The 14,143-nt window shown below is 33.1% G+C and overlaps 1 protein-coding gene across 1 annotated transcript; it reads left to right on the top strand.

Annotated features, from left to right (window-relative positions):
- The first annotated feature begins 6,897 nt into the window (after positions 1 to 6,897).
- LOC123710890 (F-box/LRR-repeat protein 14) lies at positions 6,898 to 9,383 on the top strand. Its single transcript, XM_045663178.1, has one exon. It carries the CDS (start codon positions 7,065 to 7,067, stop codon positions 8,394 to 8,396), a length of 1,332 nt encoding a protein of 443 aa, XP_045519134.1. The 5' UTR covers positions 6,898 to 7,064; the 3' UTR covers positions 8,397 to 9,383.
- The last annotated feature ends 4,760 nt before the right edge of the window (positions 9,384 to 14,143 follow it).

Below are 14,143 nucleotides of genomic sequence, written 5' to 3'. Positions count from 1 at the left end.
ACGCCGTCGACTTTTTGGGTCTAAGGCAAGTCGGTATCCTGACGATGTTTTCCTTCACCGTTTGAGCTAATGTTAAATACGCACATAGAAAGAAAATCCATTGGTGCACAGCCGGGGATCGAACCTACGACCTCAGGGATGAGCGTCGCATGCTAAAGCCACTAGGCCAACACTGCTCTATATAGAATAAATAGGTCTTGAATATTCTGAACACAGAAGAACGTCAGAAAACACAAACCGACATCATTAAATTGCTAAAAATTGGACTCCGTGAATCAGTGCCATACATAGCATATAGCTCTGTGAGTCGTGTTCCTAGGTTCATTTCTCTGCGAAAAAAACGAAAGAGACCCAGAACTGTGTCTAACATGGGAAAGTGCACTAGCCCCCACACTAGGATTCCATGTGTCGTGGGCATTCCACGTCTCTTCCATACTACTGATATAGTAATGATTTTAGGTAAAAACTACTGTAGTACAAGATTGGCATTAGCAGCGCATTGGCATAGTCTGTATGGATAATGAATGTATTTCTGTAATACATAAATAAATAAATAAGAATAATACTTTCGTATTCAGCTTAGGAGAGGCTCAGAATATGTTGCTTAATGAATGTTACTTTACTTACGTTAGTGAATGTTAGACACAACACGTTGCATTGTGACTTTTGTGGCATTCCACGTTTCTCATCTATAAAGCAAAACACTCTTCACGTTGGAGCGAAAGATTTTAATGATACGTATGATTTTTAAGAAATATGGATTGTGGTGGCGATAGCTTTGGTTAGAGGTGTCTATAAGTTAAAAAAAACATTTCGCTGAATTATAAATATAATTAAACCACGGATGTTAATAACAGGTTCATACACTCACCATTCTAAGACTTTAATATTTTATTTAAGGAAATTGGTAATTAATTCAAGTAGTTAATAGTGTTTTTAAGTATTGTTACGAATGTCTCTGCTTGGTTTGACGGAGAATTGTATTTTGTTTACCAATTTGTTTACCATCGTCACATAAATTTCCCTATTATTTTTTAAAATAAATTAAACATAAGATCACACTAAAGAAATAAAAAAAAAACCTTTAATATTGCAATTGAATGTATGAAGGTCTTCCTGCCGTTGTTAATAAAAAAAACATAAGTTCATGTTGTTATAACTACTGCATAAGTATTAGTCAAACATCGATCAATGTTTGTTTGAATGGTTTTATTCCCTTCCTATAGAAAGCACAGTGTAATTGCTAGTCAAGATTTGTATGAGAATTACGTAAGCTCCAATGAATAATTTTAAAGTAATATTTAAAATGTTTTTAAGCAACTAAAGTTTATTTAAAACTAAACGGATGCACAAAAACTTCGTCACACAAAATCAGAAGACTGTAAAAAATATAGGAAATCAACTCCTTAGAGGTTAGGGTAGTATTCTAAACGAATCTTCCGTCAAATCTTCTATATTATCATATCTTGCGCTATGTATTGACAATATTAACGTATCTTAAGGTATAGTTGACAACACTATTGCTAAATCAATTTACAATGAAATTGCTAACATTAATAATAACCACTATAAACAGTTATATTTATTTATAAAAATACTCCTGTGCTAACAAGTGGCCCTAAATAAACAATAGTACACAACAAGTAGATTAGATTATTTATAGACAAAAAAAGCAAACACTAAATAAATTAGGAAAAACAAAATATATAGGGAAACCTTGAGGCAATCATGTTTATTAATAGGTGATTGGTGTACTATTTTTAGAACAAAAGTTGTCTGTTTATTTTCATAGAATAATATTTTAATAAATTTATATAATAAATATTAAAATTATAAAGATGTTCCGTATTTTGAAAAGTCTAGGTAATACAAATTTAATAAATTTATATGAAAAGTACCTGTACCTATACAACCTGAAAACTCGAGTAACCACTTCAAATGGATCATCAGACTACGAACAGGATAATTATTATGTTTTATCCAAAAAAAAGTACATTGTTTCTTTCCATTTTTAGTCATCGTTTCTTCAAGTATGGCGAATGGAAAGATATATGTTGGAGTTGAGTAGTTTATGTATGCATTTTCAAAGATCGATACATGATTTAATGATTTAAATAATTTTGTTGGATACAAAAAAAATCCAAATATAGCCAATTTTTGACACTTTGAATTTAAATTTTATGAGGAAAATGTATGTAGAACATGATTTTGAAATTTACACGATATATTTTATCGCAATCCATTTCAGAAAAGAATTAGAGAATTAAAGATAAATTAAAGATAAAATTAGATTAATTTAACATTTAATGTTTTACATAAATAATTGTTATTACGGGCCACAGTTTCACACTACAGTTAGAGATACTGACACAGCAATTCGTGCTGGGATACGGCCTTAACTTCTGCCTATTATTATGAGAGCATAGTAAAGCAGTGTTGGCCAAGCGTTTTGAAGTTGCGAATTACTCTCCTGTATTGTTCGTGCGAAGTTGTGCACTTCTTCGTTTATTTGTAAAGTTAAACATTATAAGAACTGGAATGTCGTAGACCTAAAAATCTTCAACCTGAGGGCTTAGACGAGATGCCTTAACAGTAGTATATGTAGAAAGTCGAAAACTAAATTTGTATGAAACTTTGTCGACACGAACTGTCACTTGCTTTCAAAAAAAGATCAAAGAAACTTGCAATGTAAACCTAGACTAGTCCGGCCCTTCCACTGGATTATCCAACTACGAATTACTTGTTTAGTCTGTCACCAATTTATGAAAACAAACAAATTAAGAAGGAATATATTACAATATAATGATGATTAATCAAAGTTTTAATTTTTTTTATTACGTTAAGGAGGAAAGTGATTTTAACAGTATGACCGCTCATTTACATCCTTTTCCTTTTTTTATTAATATAAATTTCATTATACCAAACAAAATAACTGACTACTTTCGGTTTTATTAAGAGAATAAGTAGGAAAAATAACTAAGGAAACTTAGAAAGGAAAAGTCAATAAACATTATTCAATACATTTAAATAATTAATATCAAATTTGGATGTGTTGTATATGGGTGTGTATAAGATATACTTATCATGCAGGTTATTTAGCGCTATGGATGTCCTTAATAGTTCTTTAAAGTATATTCCGCGATACCTTAAACAAGTCAAGGCTGTAACAAATAGAGGTTGCTGTATGTCCGGGCTGTGCGATACAAAACTGATTTTTTTGCATAGTAACAACGTGGAAATAAAATTTTTCTAGTACTGAGCTGCAATTAATTTTATCTGAGATGAAGTCATGAACCATTATATCGTATTGTAATCTTCGAGTCTGAAGTCTCGATTTTTAATGTAACTGTAATTAAACTTATTCTTCATTCGTATATTATTATTTTCTTCCTAAACGTAAATTAGTCATCATTAACGAAATTTTCTTAAGACATTAATGCTTCTGTAATTTTACTGTAACCGGATATATGTCAAGAAGTAAATTTAAACTATAAATTAAATTTAACAATTATAGAAATCACTTCATTAAAAACAAATCCCGTGAAGATTGATATGCACGCTCTCCAAGTGGTCGACACTGTAAGGAGCAAGTAAAGTATCGACAATGTTGCCATTTTCTTGTTTTGAAACCCAAGACTCATTTGAAGTCGCTGCAAGGCGAAGTAGTTTACAAATTAATTAAACAACATATCCATTTCATCAAAATTGGTTTAAGTTCCTTTGTGTGAAAACATCAGAAAGAAAAAAACAAATATTTAGTTACTTACATATTTTAAAAATCGTATGATGAGCGATGATTCTAATGTCAGTTGTGCTTTATATGCATTAAAAAATAAATTTACCGCCATCTATGTAACCACAATTACAACTGGTTAAGGGCAACTAAAGTTCTACACATAAAAGCGAAAGTTTCAGTAGTGTATATTAATGACATCTAGTGTACATTTGAGTGAAATCAATTTTAACTATTTGGCGGTAGATGGCGCCAGAAGGTTAAGTAAAGAGACGACAAAATTATTTAATTTACGCCATCTATGCAAAATGTGTAAAAGTTTTTATTACTATGTAGTTACTAACTAACGATGAAAACTCTAAGTTATTGTTACGTATAACCGAACATATTTACGTTATTTTGCTACTCGACAACAGATGACGATTTATGAGTTTTTATTGTTCAAAGAAACTATCGTTGCTACTAGTATAAAGATACGGCTTTTGTTGTTTGAAATTGATAAACTCCAAACTGATTTAAACAATTCCTTCATTCAACTTATTTAGGCTAACGCACAATGTAGATTTTTAATAATGTATAAGATATTGGAACAAACAAGTTTTTAGATTTTACGTTGTAATAAAAATCCGCGATGGCAGCTGATGTAGAGCCAAACACATTTTACATAGTTTAGGTATAATTTTTAAAAATCGTAATTGAAAAGCTAATTAAACTGATAACGTATCATTTAATTTTAACTTCATAAATAAGTTAATATATTATGTTATTTGTCTTATCCTGTATAACGTATAAATACTCTATATTGACAGTTAACAGTATGTATGAAAATAAAAATCAAAGTACAATATGAAACTTGTTGGACGCAACAGTCAACATGTCAATTGTATAAAATAAAAACGTGGTTGGTGTATTTTCATATATACGAAGTCGTGGATTAAAGAATGCGTAGCAAGATAATTTTCCTTGAATACATTATTTCGATTTCTTGCATTACCTACCGCGTTGGGCCATATGGCTCAGGTAAAAAGCCTTCTGACAGCAAAAAACCGTGACGTCATGCTATTGAATTCCCCGTGAAAGGTTCATGGATAGCGAACATTTTATTTTCTACTACATCCTTGTCTTCGTCGTTACCAGTCAGGGATAAAAATACAATTTAATTTTTATACAAGCCAAATTTGAGTATTATTAATAACTTCGAAAACGATTTTTCCGCTGTTACGAAGTAGAAGATCCTGAATACCCATCAAAATAAATATTGTTTTGGTTTGTTAGTACTAGATGGTGGACTAGGTTTCAACTATTTGCAATAAATGATAAACAGTAATGGAAAATTAGTAGATTCATATCACAGTTAGAAATGTAGAAGGTTTTTTCTTTTTTCTAATAACAGACAAAAAACATTTATTATCTAAGTTGTAATAATATTTAAATAAAGGTTATTTTAATAATTCGCTTAAATGACATTTTTAAAGATACTCTTTATAAATAAAACCAATTATTATTAATTTAACATGTTTAAAAATAATATACAGGTAAACTTACACTAAGCAGATGCCTTTGTCTATAAGTAGCCTTGGTTTATCAAAATTCAAATTAGACTCTAAAACAATAAAAATAAAGTTGAAATTAATATTTCATAATCGTCGTAAGCTAAACTGTAAATTGTTTAGTCGTAATAAGAATCAAAATCCTTTAATGTGCTATTTGCCCATATAAGTAACATAATTTACTTCACCTCATTTCCGACTTTAGTGCATTGGCATAAAACCTAAAATTGCCTGATAATAAAGATAAAATATCATATAAATCAGCTGATGCGTATGTGTGCGTGAAAGCGTGGACTCCGCGTTCCACTTGACTCGGTATTCGCTTTTTGAATTTAAAATATATTTTTTTCTAAATTTAGAATTCCATTCTAGTGATTCTCTGTTTTCAATCCATTAATATTATTGCATTGAATTGATTACGGTCAATCTGCGGAAATCTATTTGATTAAGTAAATTATTTATGTTATATTTAAATAATATATATATTGGAATTATTTTAATTTAAATAATCAATGGAAACAAGAGCAAATTCTACATTTTGTAATAAATTACATTTGTATTAAAAAAAAAGTAGGTTGTTGTCTTTCCTGTCTTCTCCAATCTCCAGTCCCATTTTCTTATAAAGTTACATTTATTTTAAATATACAATATGATTCTTAAATAGACAAAATGTTGCCTATATAATGTCTTTATTACATTTTTTTAAATAAATTAAAATACTTATCATTTGAGAGCTGATAAATTTTGATAATACCACTTTCTAAACCGCCAATATCTTAAAATACGCATTAATTCCTAAACGTTCGAAATTCGAATCATATTCGGTTTGAACCGGTTGCCCTTGTAATAGTTGGCTGATATGAAACGACCAGTTTAGAAGACCCATGTCACAGAGTTGTGGTCTTCTTATAACATAGCAATAAAAGCTGCCATGGGTCGCGATAGGGCTCAACTTCGATTGGTTGTAAACCGTCGGCAAGTGCAGCGAACGAAAATATACGGCGCGCTGAGTTGTTTTGCCGCCTTATCACTGTGTTCTGTTCATAGATTAAAGATACAAAGAAAAATATTTAATGCCTTATGGTTACTAACTCACAGATTATATTATAACAAATTTGCATAATTGAAATTATTATGATTTACTTATTTACTTATTTATTCCTCAATGAATATAAGTGTTTACCTAATAAAATAATGGCGAAGGCTATAGAAAGATAAGTATTTTCTGTTATTACCATAGTAAATAATTCAAATAAGTTCGTAATACAAAATTATTAAATTACAATAAAGTACTTTTGAATACTATATTATTAAATTTAGTTAAAATACGGTAGTATTTATAAAATAAAGTAAGGTGTAAGTATAATAAATAAGAATATAAAGAGGTTGTAGATGCTATTTAATTCGTATGTCAAGTAAGATAATACGTATATATTGACTAAATCTAATGCATGTTTTATAAAAGAATTAATGATTTTAATTATTATGGTATATCTATAATCCAATTATTCTATGAAGCGGGCGTCGCGAGCCGTGCGGGGCGAAGGCGGGCACTCCGGCCGCCAACTTAAAAATGCCGCCGCAGAGCCTCCGAATCGATACGACGCGCGTCACGTGCCGTCGAGCGCGACCAATCGCCGTGCGCCCAGCGGCGGGCGCGGGGCGGGAGCTTCCCCCTCGACCGCCAGTACGCGACCATACTTCACGTTGAATGCACGTCTCTCCGGCATTCGCTTTCGAGTCGTGCTGATGTTCGCCTGTGTTATGTTATCAGTGCAGTGATGAGTGCGTGGACTGAGGAAGTACTCTCTTGGCGCGACGACCGTCTCGGTCTCACAGAATTGCCCACTGTAAACCGCAGAAAAAACCGCACCGCGCCATATAGACTACACAGACCGCATTTGTCGACCGCTCACGTGCCTGAACCGGTACCCGAGGCCCATGGAACGCATATTTCGAGGTTATACCCAGAGATACTTGCGTTAATATTCGAGAGATTACCCGTCAGAGATAGAGGTCGGGCCGCACAGGTTTGTCGTTCTTGGCGTGATGCAGCTGACAGAAGATCTGTTTGGAGAGGTGTTGAGGCAGCATTACATTTAAGAAGACCAGCTGCAGTGTTATTTGCCTCTCTTGCAAGACGCGGAGTGCGGAAATTACAAGTTTTATCGTTGCGACGAGGTTTAAGAGATGCAGTTTCCGCCTTACCTGGTTTAGATTCGCTTTCTCTTAGTGGCTGTTATAGCGTAACTGACGCTGCACTTGCAAGTGCTTTCGCAACAGAACTTCCAGCGTTAAGAAGACTAGATTTATCTTTATGCAAACAAGTAACAGATTCATCACTCGGCCGAATAGCGCAATCATTGAAAAACTTAGAAGAACTAGAACTTGGTGGGTGCTGTAATGTAACAGATACAGGGTTGTTACTAATTGCCTGGGGATTGAGGAAACTACGTAGACTCAACCTAAGATCATGCTGGCATGTAAACGACGATGGCATTGCCCACTTATGCGGAGGAGGCGAAGCTAGGGGAACTCCAGAATTGGAGCATTTAGGATTACAAGATTGCCAAAGGTTAACAGATGAGGCGCTTAAACATGCAGCCACTGGTCTTCCTAATCTTAAATCTATAAACCTTTCATTCTGTGTTGCTGTCACAGATGCTGGATTACGGCACTTAGCAAAGCTCCCACAATTAGAAGATGTTAATTTAAGAGCTTGCGACGGAGTATCCGACGCTGGAGTAGCTCATTTAGCTGAAAGCGGCCGATTGAGGGCTTTAGATGTTTCTTTTTGTGATAAAGTGGGAGATGAGGCATTATCTCATGCAACTCTCGGGTTATCTGGACTTCGATCACTGTCGCTTAGTGCTTGCCGACTCACTGATGAAGGTCTGGAGAGGGTGGCGAGGCTTTCGCAGCTAGAAACACTAAATATAGGGCAATGTACCCGTGTTACTGACAGAGGACTTCGCGCATTAGGCGATGGCTTATTAAATTTGAAGGCCATAGACTTATATGGTTGCACGTGCATTACTCCACAGGGCTTGGACCATATCGTGAAACTGCCACGGCTTAGTGTACTCAACTTAGGTTTGTGGCATGTGCGGTGACCACACTCAAACTAGTGTATTTCTGTGCCGCGTTTGCGTGTGTAAGTGCGACGGCCATTTTGGAATGAGGTTGTACTGGACATAATTATAAAATTAACCAATTATGAGATATTATCGTTGGGAGACGGGGTAGCTTTCTTTGTTTTGTCATTGTTATGATAAGTTTGTTGACTGATTATTTACGATAACTGTGATTTACTCTCCGTTTAGTTTGGTTAAGTTTGAAGAAAGACGCCCCATAACCTAGTCGCCGTGTAATCTAGACCTTTTTAGTACTATCTGTGTATACTCTTATCATTATGACGTACTTAGATGACGTATCTGTAATGTAATTTTAATGTTGTGGTTTCGAAAAGGTCTAGTTTACCTATTTAATTGCTCCATTAGTTAGATATTTAGACATTATTTCAATTATAATTCGAATTTTTGCGAAATGGATCCATATCGTTTAAGTTTTGTAATGTTCTGATTGAAGATTGTTTTCAAGTTATGTTATGTTGATTGAAGCAGGGATAATTATTTTTTACTATTCTTTAATGATGTGGAAAACTATTATAATAAATATGTTACATGTGATGGCAAGATCAACTTGAAAAGTGTAACATTTACTTATTGTTTGTCGAAGACAACACAAAATCTTTAGTTTTCGAGAATGACGTCTGAATACAGATGCAGGAAAGAAAGTCCCATGTTTCGATAGAAATGTTAGTTTTGTTTTTACACTAAGAGATGTATCCTGGATATTTTTATTAAAGAACAATTTAAATTACCTAAGCGTTTTTATTTTCTCTTTCCAGTGATTATGAAGAATGTTTCCGCTATAAAAGTTGTTTTATATTTTTAAGTATTATGAACAAAAACGATCTCAACGATACGTAAGATTAGTTGTTATTTCTCGCAAAAGTTCGAATTAAAATGTGTTGTATATTAACTGATTTGTTTTGTACAAACCAATGTAACATAAATGTATTAAAATCTTCATTAAGTTGCCAATGAATGTCTATTATTTCAAAAACCTCGTTACGTCAATTAAGTAAAATAAATTCAAACGCGCATAGATTTTGACCTCAGATGTCTGTTTATTTCATAGATGATTGTTGTTTAGGCATAGTCGAAGTACTTGAGCTTGCTGTGCCTGACACTAGTTGTCACGTAGGTATAAGTTTGTTCAGCCTTGTTTTTTCTTTACATTATGGTTCAAGTACTAAAGAACAATCAATCGATGCAAAACTATAAAGATAAAAGGCTAAATAATTTACGCTTAACTAACGACTAAAATTGCTAACAAATTAAGTACCCTAAACAAATGATAAGTTTCTTGTGACATTACCCTGTCTTAAATTAAATTATTTATCATATCGCATACGGAAATTTAAATATTTTATAGAATAGATAGTCAAAATCGTTTACGACGACATCGTTTACAACAACATACCAGTTATAGTGACCAAAATCCCGCCTGAATTCTATTGTATTAAGTACCTAATAACAAAGTGATCGGCTGTTACGACTATCGGTTTTTACGACCAAATATGAGTAGTCCCTTCGATGTCGTTATAATAGATTTTGACTATACTTATATAATGTAATTGCATATTTTAAATTACGTAACTGTTATACTTCTATTTCACTGGTTCATTTATAACTAATTTACAAACACACAATATTCCTTTTATAATAATACTATATTATTACTAACATGTCTATATTATATTTTTGGTGTTACAATGGTATATAAGCGTAAATATGTAGTCCAATAGCCCTCAAGTGGGATTTAGGCATAGCACAGTCTTTTCGACTACCTAAGTTTTTTAATCAACTAGTAGTATCCTTTGTCATAAGTTAATAATAACAACTGGATTATCGACTGTATTATACCCACTGATATAGTTTCAGAGTTGAGACTTAGCACTGGATAGTGGATATTATGTCTCTTCTGTATTAAAAAAATTATAGAATTTTGACAAATGGGTCAGGTCAACGATTCAAGTGTTGAGTCATTTACTGCAAATCGAACTAAGTTTATACCAAAAAAATGCACATTTTCTACTCAAATGACATATTTTTTAACTCCATTCCTAAACGTAACGTCAGAAGAAATAGTCGGCAACTCAAAGTGTACGATTATAATTACAAATTTTTGTCAACAATAAACTCCTTTGTTAAAACCAACTGTATTTTAAAATCAGTTTTCACTTTTACAACTTAATAACATCATTCAAAATCGTAAAACAACAATGAACAATACTTTGAAATGTTTTAAAAACAATTTGTTAATTATTTTATAACAGTATAGGCCGTTGCCTACATTGTTAAAATTTTATTTGGGACCGACGTTTCTAGTCTCATGATCCACGGTATTGTAAGTTTTACTTCTATGCCATAAACCAGTCAATTAGTGTTGCTATTATATATATATCCCTAATTATATAGGAAATACATGATTCTTTTCGTGCTATATCCCGGTGATGTACATATCACTTATTCGATTTTAAGTATATACTATATAGTGACACAATATAACATAGCTCAAATGTTTATTTGACCCATTCATCACACGTTTACCATACGTGGAATTCTAAGACTAATGGTTCGAATTGAATAATTATTGTTAGACGTACATTTTTCGACGAAGGCGACCGTAACCGCGAGGCTCACCTAAGTTCAGATATACATATCAACCAAATACCCTATTTTATATATATATAACCGAAGTGGAAATTTACCCATCACCCTCGAAAGTAGCAAATATGGGAAGAGTCAAACAGTCAACACAGCTGCAGAAGGTGTCTTACTATCAAGTCTTACTTATTACTGTTATCTTCTATTACCCATAGATAAAATGGAAGCCTTTTAGCCGGATCTATCAAAAACCCAAATACCATTCTCTTGATCTTAGTCACTCAGTCACTGTTTGGCTATTTGAACTTACAAGAGTAAAAAGACGAACAGCAGTATTGGCCTAGTGGCTACTCCGTTGTGGCCTAGGACGAAGGTTTGGCTCCCGGCTGGGCACCAATGGACTTTGTGTATGTGCGCATTTAAAATTCGCTAATATCTGAAGCCCAGACATAAAAAGGCTGTAGCGCCACTGGTAATAAAACAAACATAGCAACCACTACACTATTGTAATAATATCAAAAACGATACTTTCAAATTATACTCTAATTAGATAATTGTCTCCATGATGTGGAAAAATAATTTCAGGAAATTAATATCTACACGCTTGAAAAATTACCATTTCATAGCTTAACAATGGCTATTGTCTGTCTGTGCGTATAACAGGTAATGACAAATCCAGAAAAAGGTTATAGTTTCCGTTATCCTAATCAGCTGTGACAGCACAGCTATTTCTAATTGTTATAAATATCTGTGGTTTTGTTAGTAAAAAAGTTATCTGTAAACCGTAAGACTTGGGCCTATTTTGTCAACACCTCAGCATATTTTCATACACATTTATACTGATATATATTTTATTGATGTGACATTTAAAAAAGATATATTATCTTTTTTAAGCGAGTTTTAGTCTAAAATTATACCTAAATATTTTCTTCGTCTCAATCCCTAATTTTTTGTTAAGAATCCCATAACGGTATACCCTGAGGGTCCTTTAAATCCGCCGAATGTTTTTGTCACGCAAATATTATAGAAATTTTTGTCGGCATTCTGTCCTTGGGTTCAAAGAGTTGCCGACGCGAAAATAAGGCTTAGGAAAGTGTTTATTATCTTGCAGCGGTGTCGCTTTGCTACATGGACTTAATTATATTCTTTTTACAGACAAATATATATGGATAATAATGTACAGATAATAAGAATAAAATATAATAGGACGCGATAACAGACAGACGAAGCACCAATTTACGTTTGACTATGCCTAGAGGATGGGGTTTTTTTATTGTTACTTTTATAAACATAAAGCTAGCAACATTTAATACAAAACACAACAGCTTGTAGTTTGAAACACGATAACGTTTTGATAAAGACGTTTTCAGTCAGCACACCGGTTTAACTGAGTGTTCTATCTCTTTCCGATAAACTGTTTTCACCCTGTAAATAAAAAGGACGCCAACAGTTTTTCGGTAAAGCTATGTAGACTAATTTCATTTTCATGAATAGGATAACATAGCAAGTACGTCCCACGTTGCATTATTCAATATCAGAAAGCGTTGATAAATTTCCACATATCTATAGCTACTGATGGGTTATCGAACCATATCATATACAATACACGAAGATGCCCGATTTAAAGTTTGTTTGGGTGAATACGGAATAATACTTCGTTTGTGTGGAGCATCAGTACCATCGCAGTATCAGCAACGCACTCGCGAGTCATCTAGCGTTGAGACTGTCTATGGGCGGCGGTATCACTTAACATCGGGTGAGCCTCTTGTCCCTTTGCCCCCTGAACTATAAAAAAGGAGTTATGGAGTACTAATGCACTTGCGTAATATAGTAGTATATAATATATATAGATGCCTCAATGCCGGAGGTCACGCGAGTGCGTTACCGGTATTTTGAGAATTGGTAAAACTTAATTAACCACCATGGCTGTCTATTTTTTATTCTGTTTGTTTAATTCTGTGTGTTTTTTGTCTTTATATTTATTGTATAAGTTTTTCTCTCTCTTAAGTCTTTAGTTTCTACTTTCTAGTAATTGAATCTTTACTGTGCCTTTTGAGTACAATGCTTCAACCGCATTCGTTTCCTTGGTGTTTCGACAAGAGACACCGCAGGTGTCTGAATACGTCTTTATTTGCTTTCTCATAAATCCTACTAATGTCTTAATTAGGCTATTGTCAAAATAAATGAAAGCACAGTCAAGAGAACTTAACTAGTATCTACCAAAAGTGATTATCTGTACAATAGCTTGCTTTATAAACAATATAATTGCATACAATTAATCATCTAATTAAGTAGTTAATATAATTGTACGATTTTTGAATAAACGGTAAATTAAAAATTAAAAACCAAGCAATTAAATTTGGTATATAAAGATATATTTTGTGTAATGAAATCATTCACTTGTTCTCCTTTCTTTATTTAGTAGTTTTAAAAGTAAAAAAAATATCTTTGACCGCTTCCGTGCCATTTAAATAGTAAATAATTGGAGGAAACTAAATACATGTTATCGAAGTAGGCAAGTGACGCTAAACGTGTTTGTTAACGCATTTCATTGAAAATGATCCAAAGTTTAGGTAATGATTCGTTTGATAGGTCTTTAATTTTGATCAAAATCTCCCTCTGGCTCGCTGGTGTAAATGTGTTTCATAACAATGAAAAGATTTTGCCTAAACAAATTTCGTACCTATTTTATGTTAATATCTTCTGGCTGTATTCAGCTGTGAGCGGTCAATTCCACTGTATCTACGCATATATTCAAGAAGGAAAAAGTTTTGAAGAAATATCGTTAGTTGCTCCCTTTCCGCTAATTTGCGGCTTGAGTACTATCAAAGCTGCCTCCATTTATATCAACAAACATGCAACTGTCAAGGTTCTTAAAAAGTTACGAGAACTACATCCTGAGATTTTGACAATTGACGAGAAATATTTTAAGAATAATAAAGTACAAAGCGACATACAAAAAAGAATACTAGTAATAATCGATTCGACAAAACAGGTTTTATTCAAATTCGTGATATGCATGTGCCTAGGTGTTATTTTTGTTATTATTCTATTCTGTGTTGTACCCCTTACATCAATGGCAATGGATTACAACAAATTTGGATGGACAGAGTTGAAGTTGCCAT

The sequence above is a fragment of the Pieris brassicae genome, chromosome 6, assembly GCF_905147105.1.
Source record: "Pieris brassicae chromosome 6, ilPieBrab1.1, whole genome shotgun sequence".
NCBI classification, from domain to species: domain Eukaryota; kingdom Metazoa; phylum Arthropoda; class Insecta; order Lepidoptera; family Pieridae; genus Pieris; species Pieris brassicae.
This window is presented reverse-complemented; position numbering and strand designations above follow the sequence as displayed.

Bases quoted from the DNA above. Each gene is read 5' to 3' on its own strand.
- LOC123710890 (XM_045663178.1), top strand. From the start codon at position 7,065: ATGAGTGCGTGGACTGAGGAAGTACTCTCTTGGCGCGACGACCGTCTC.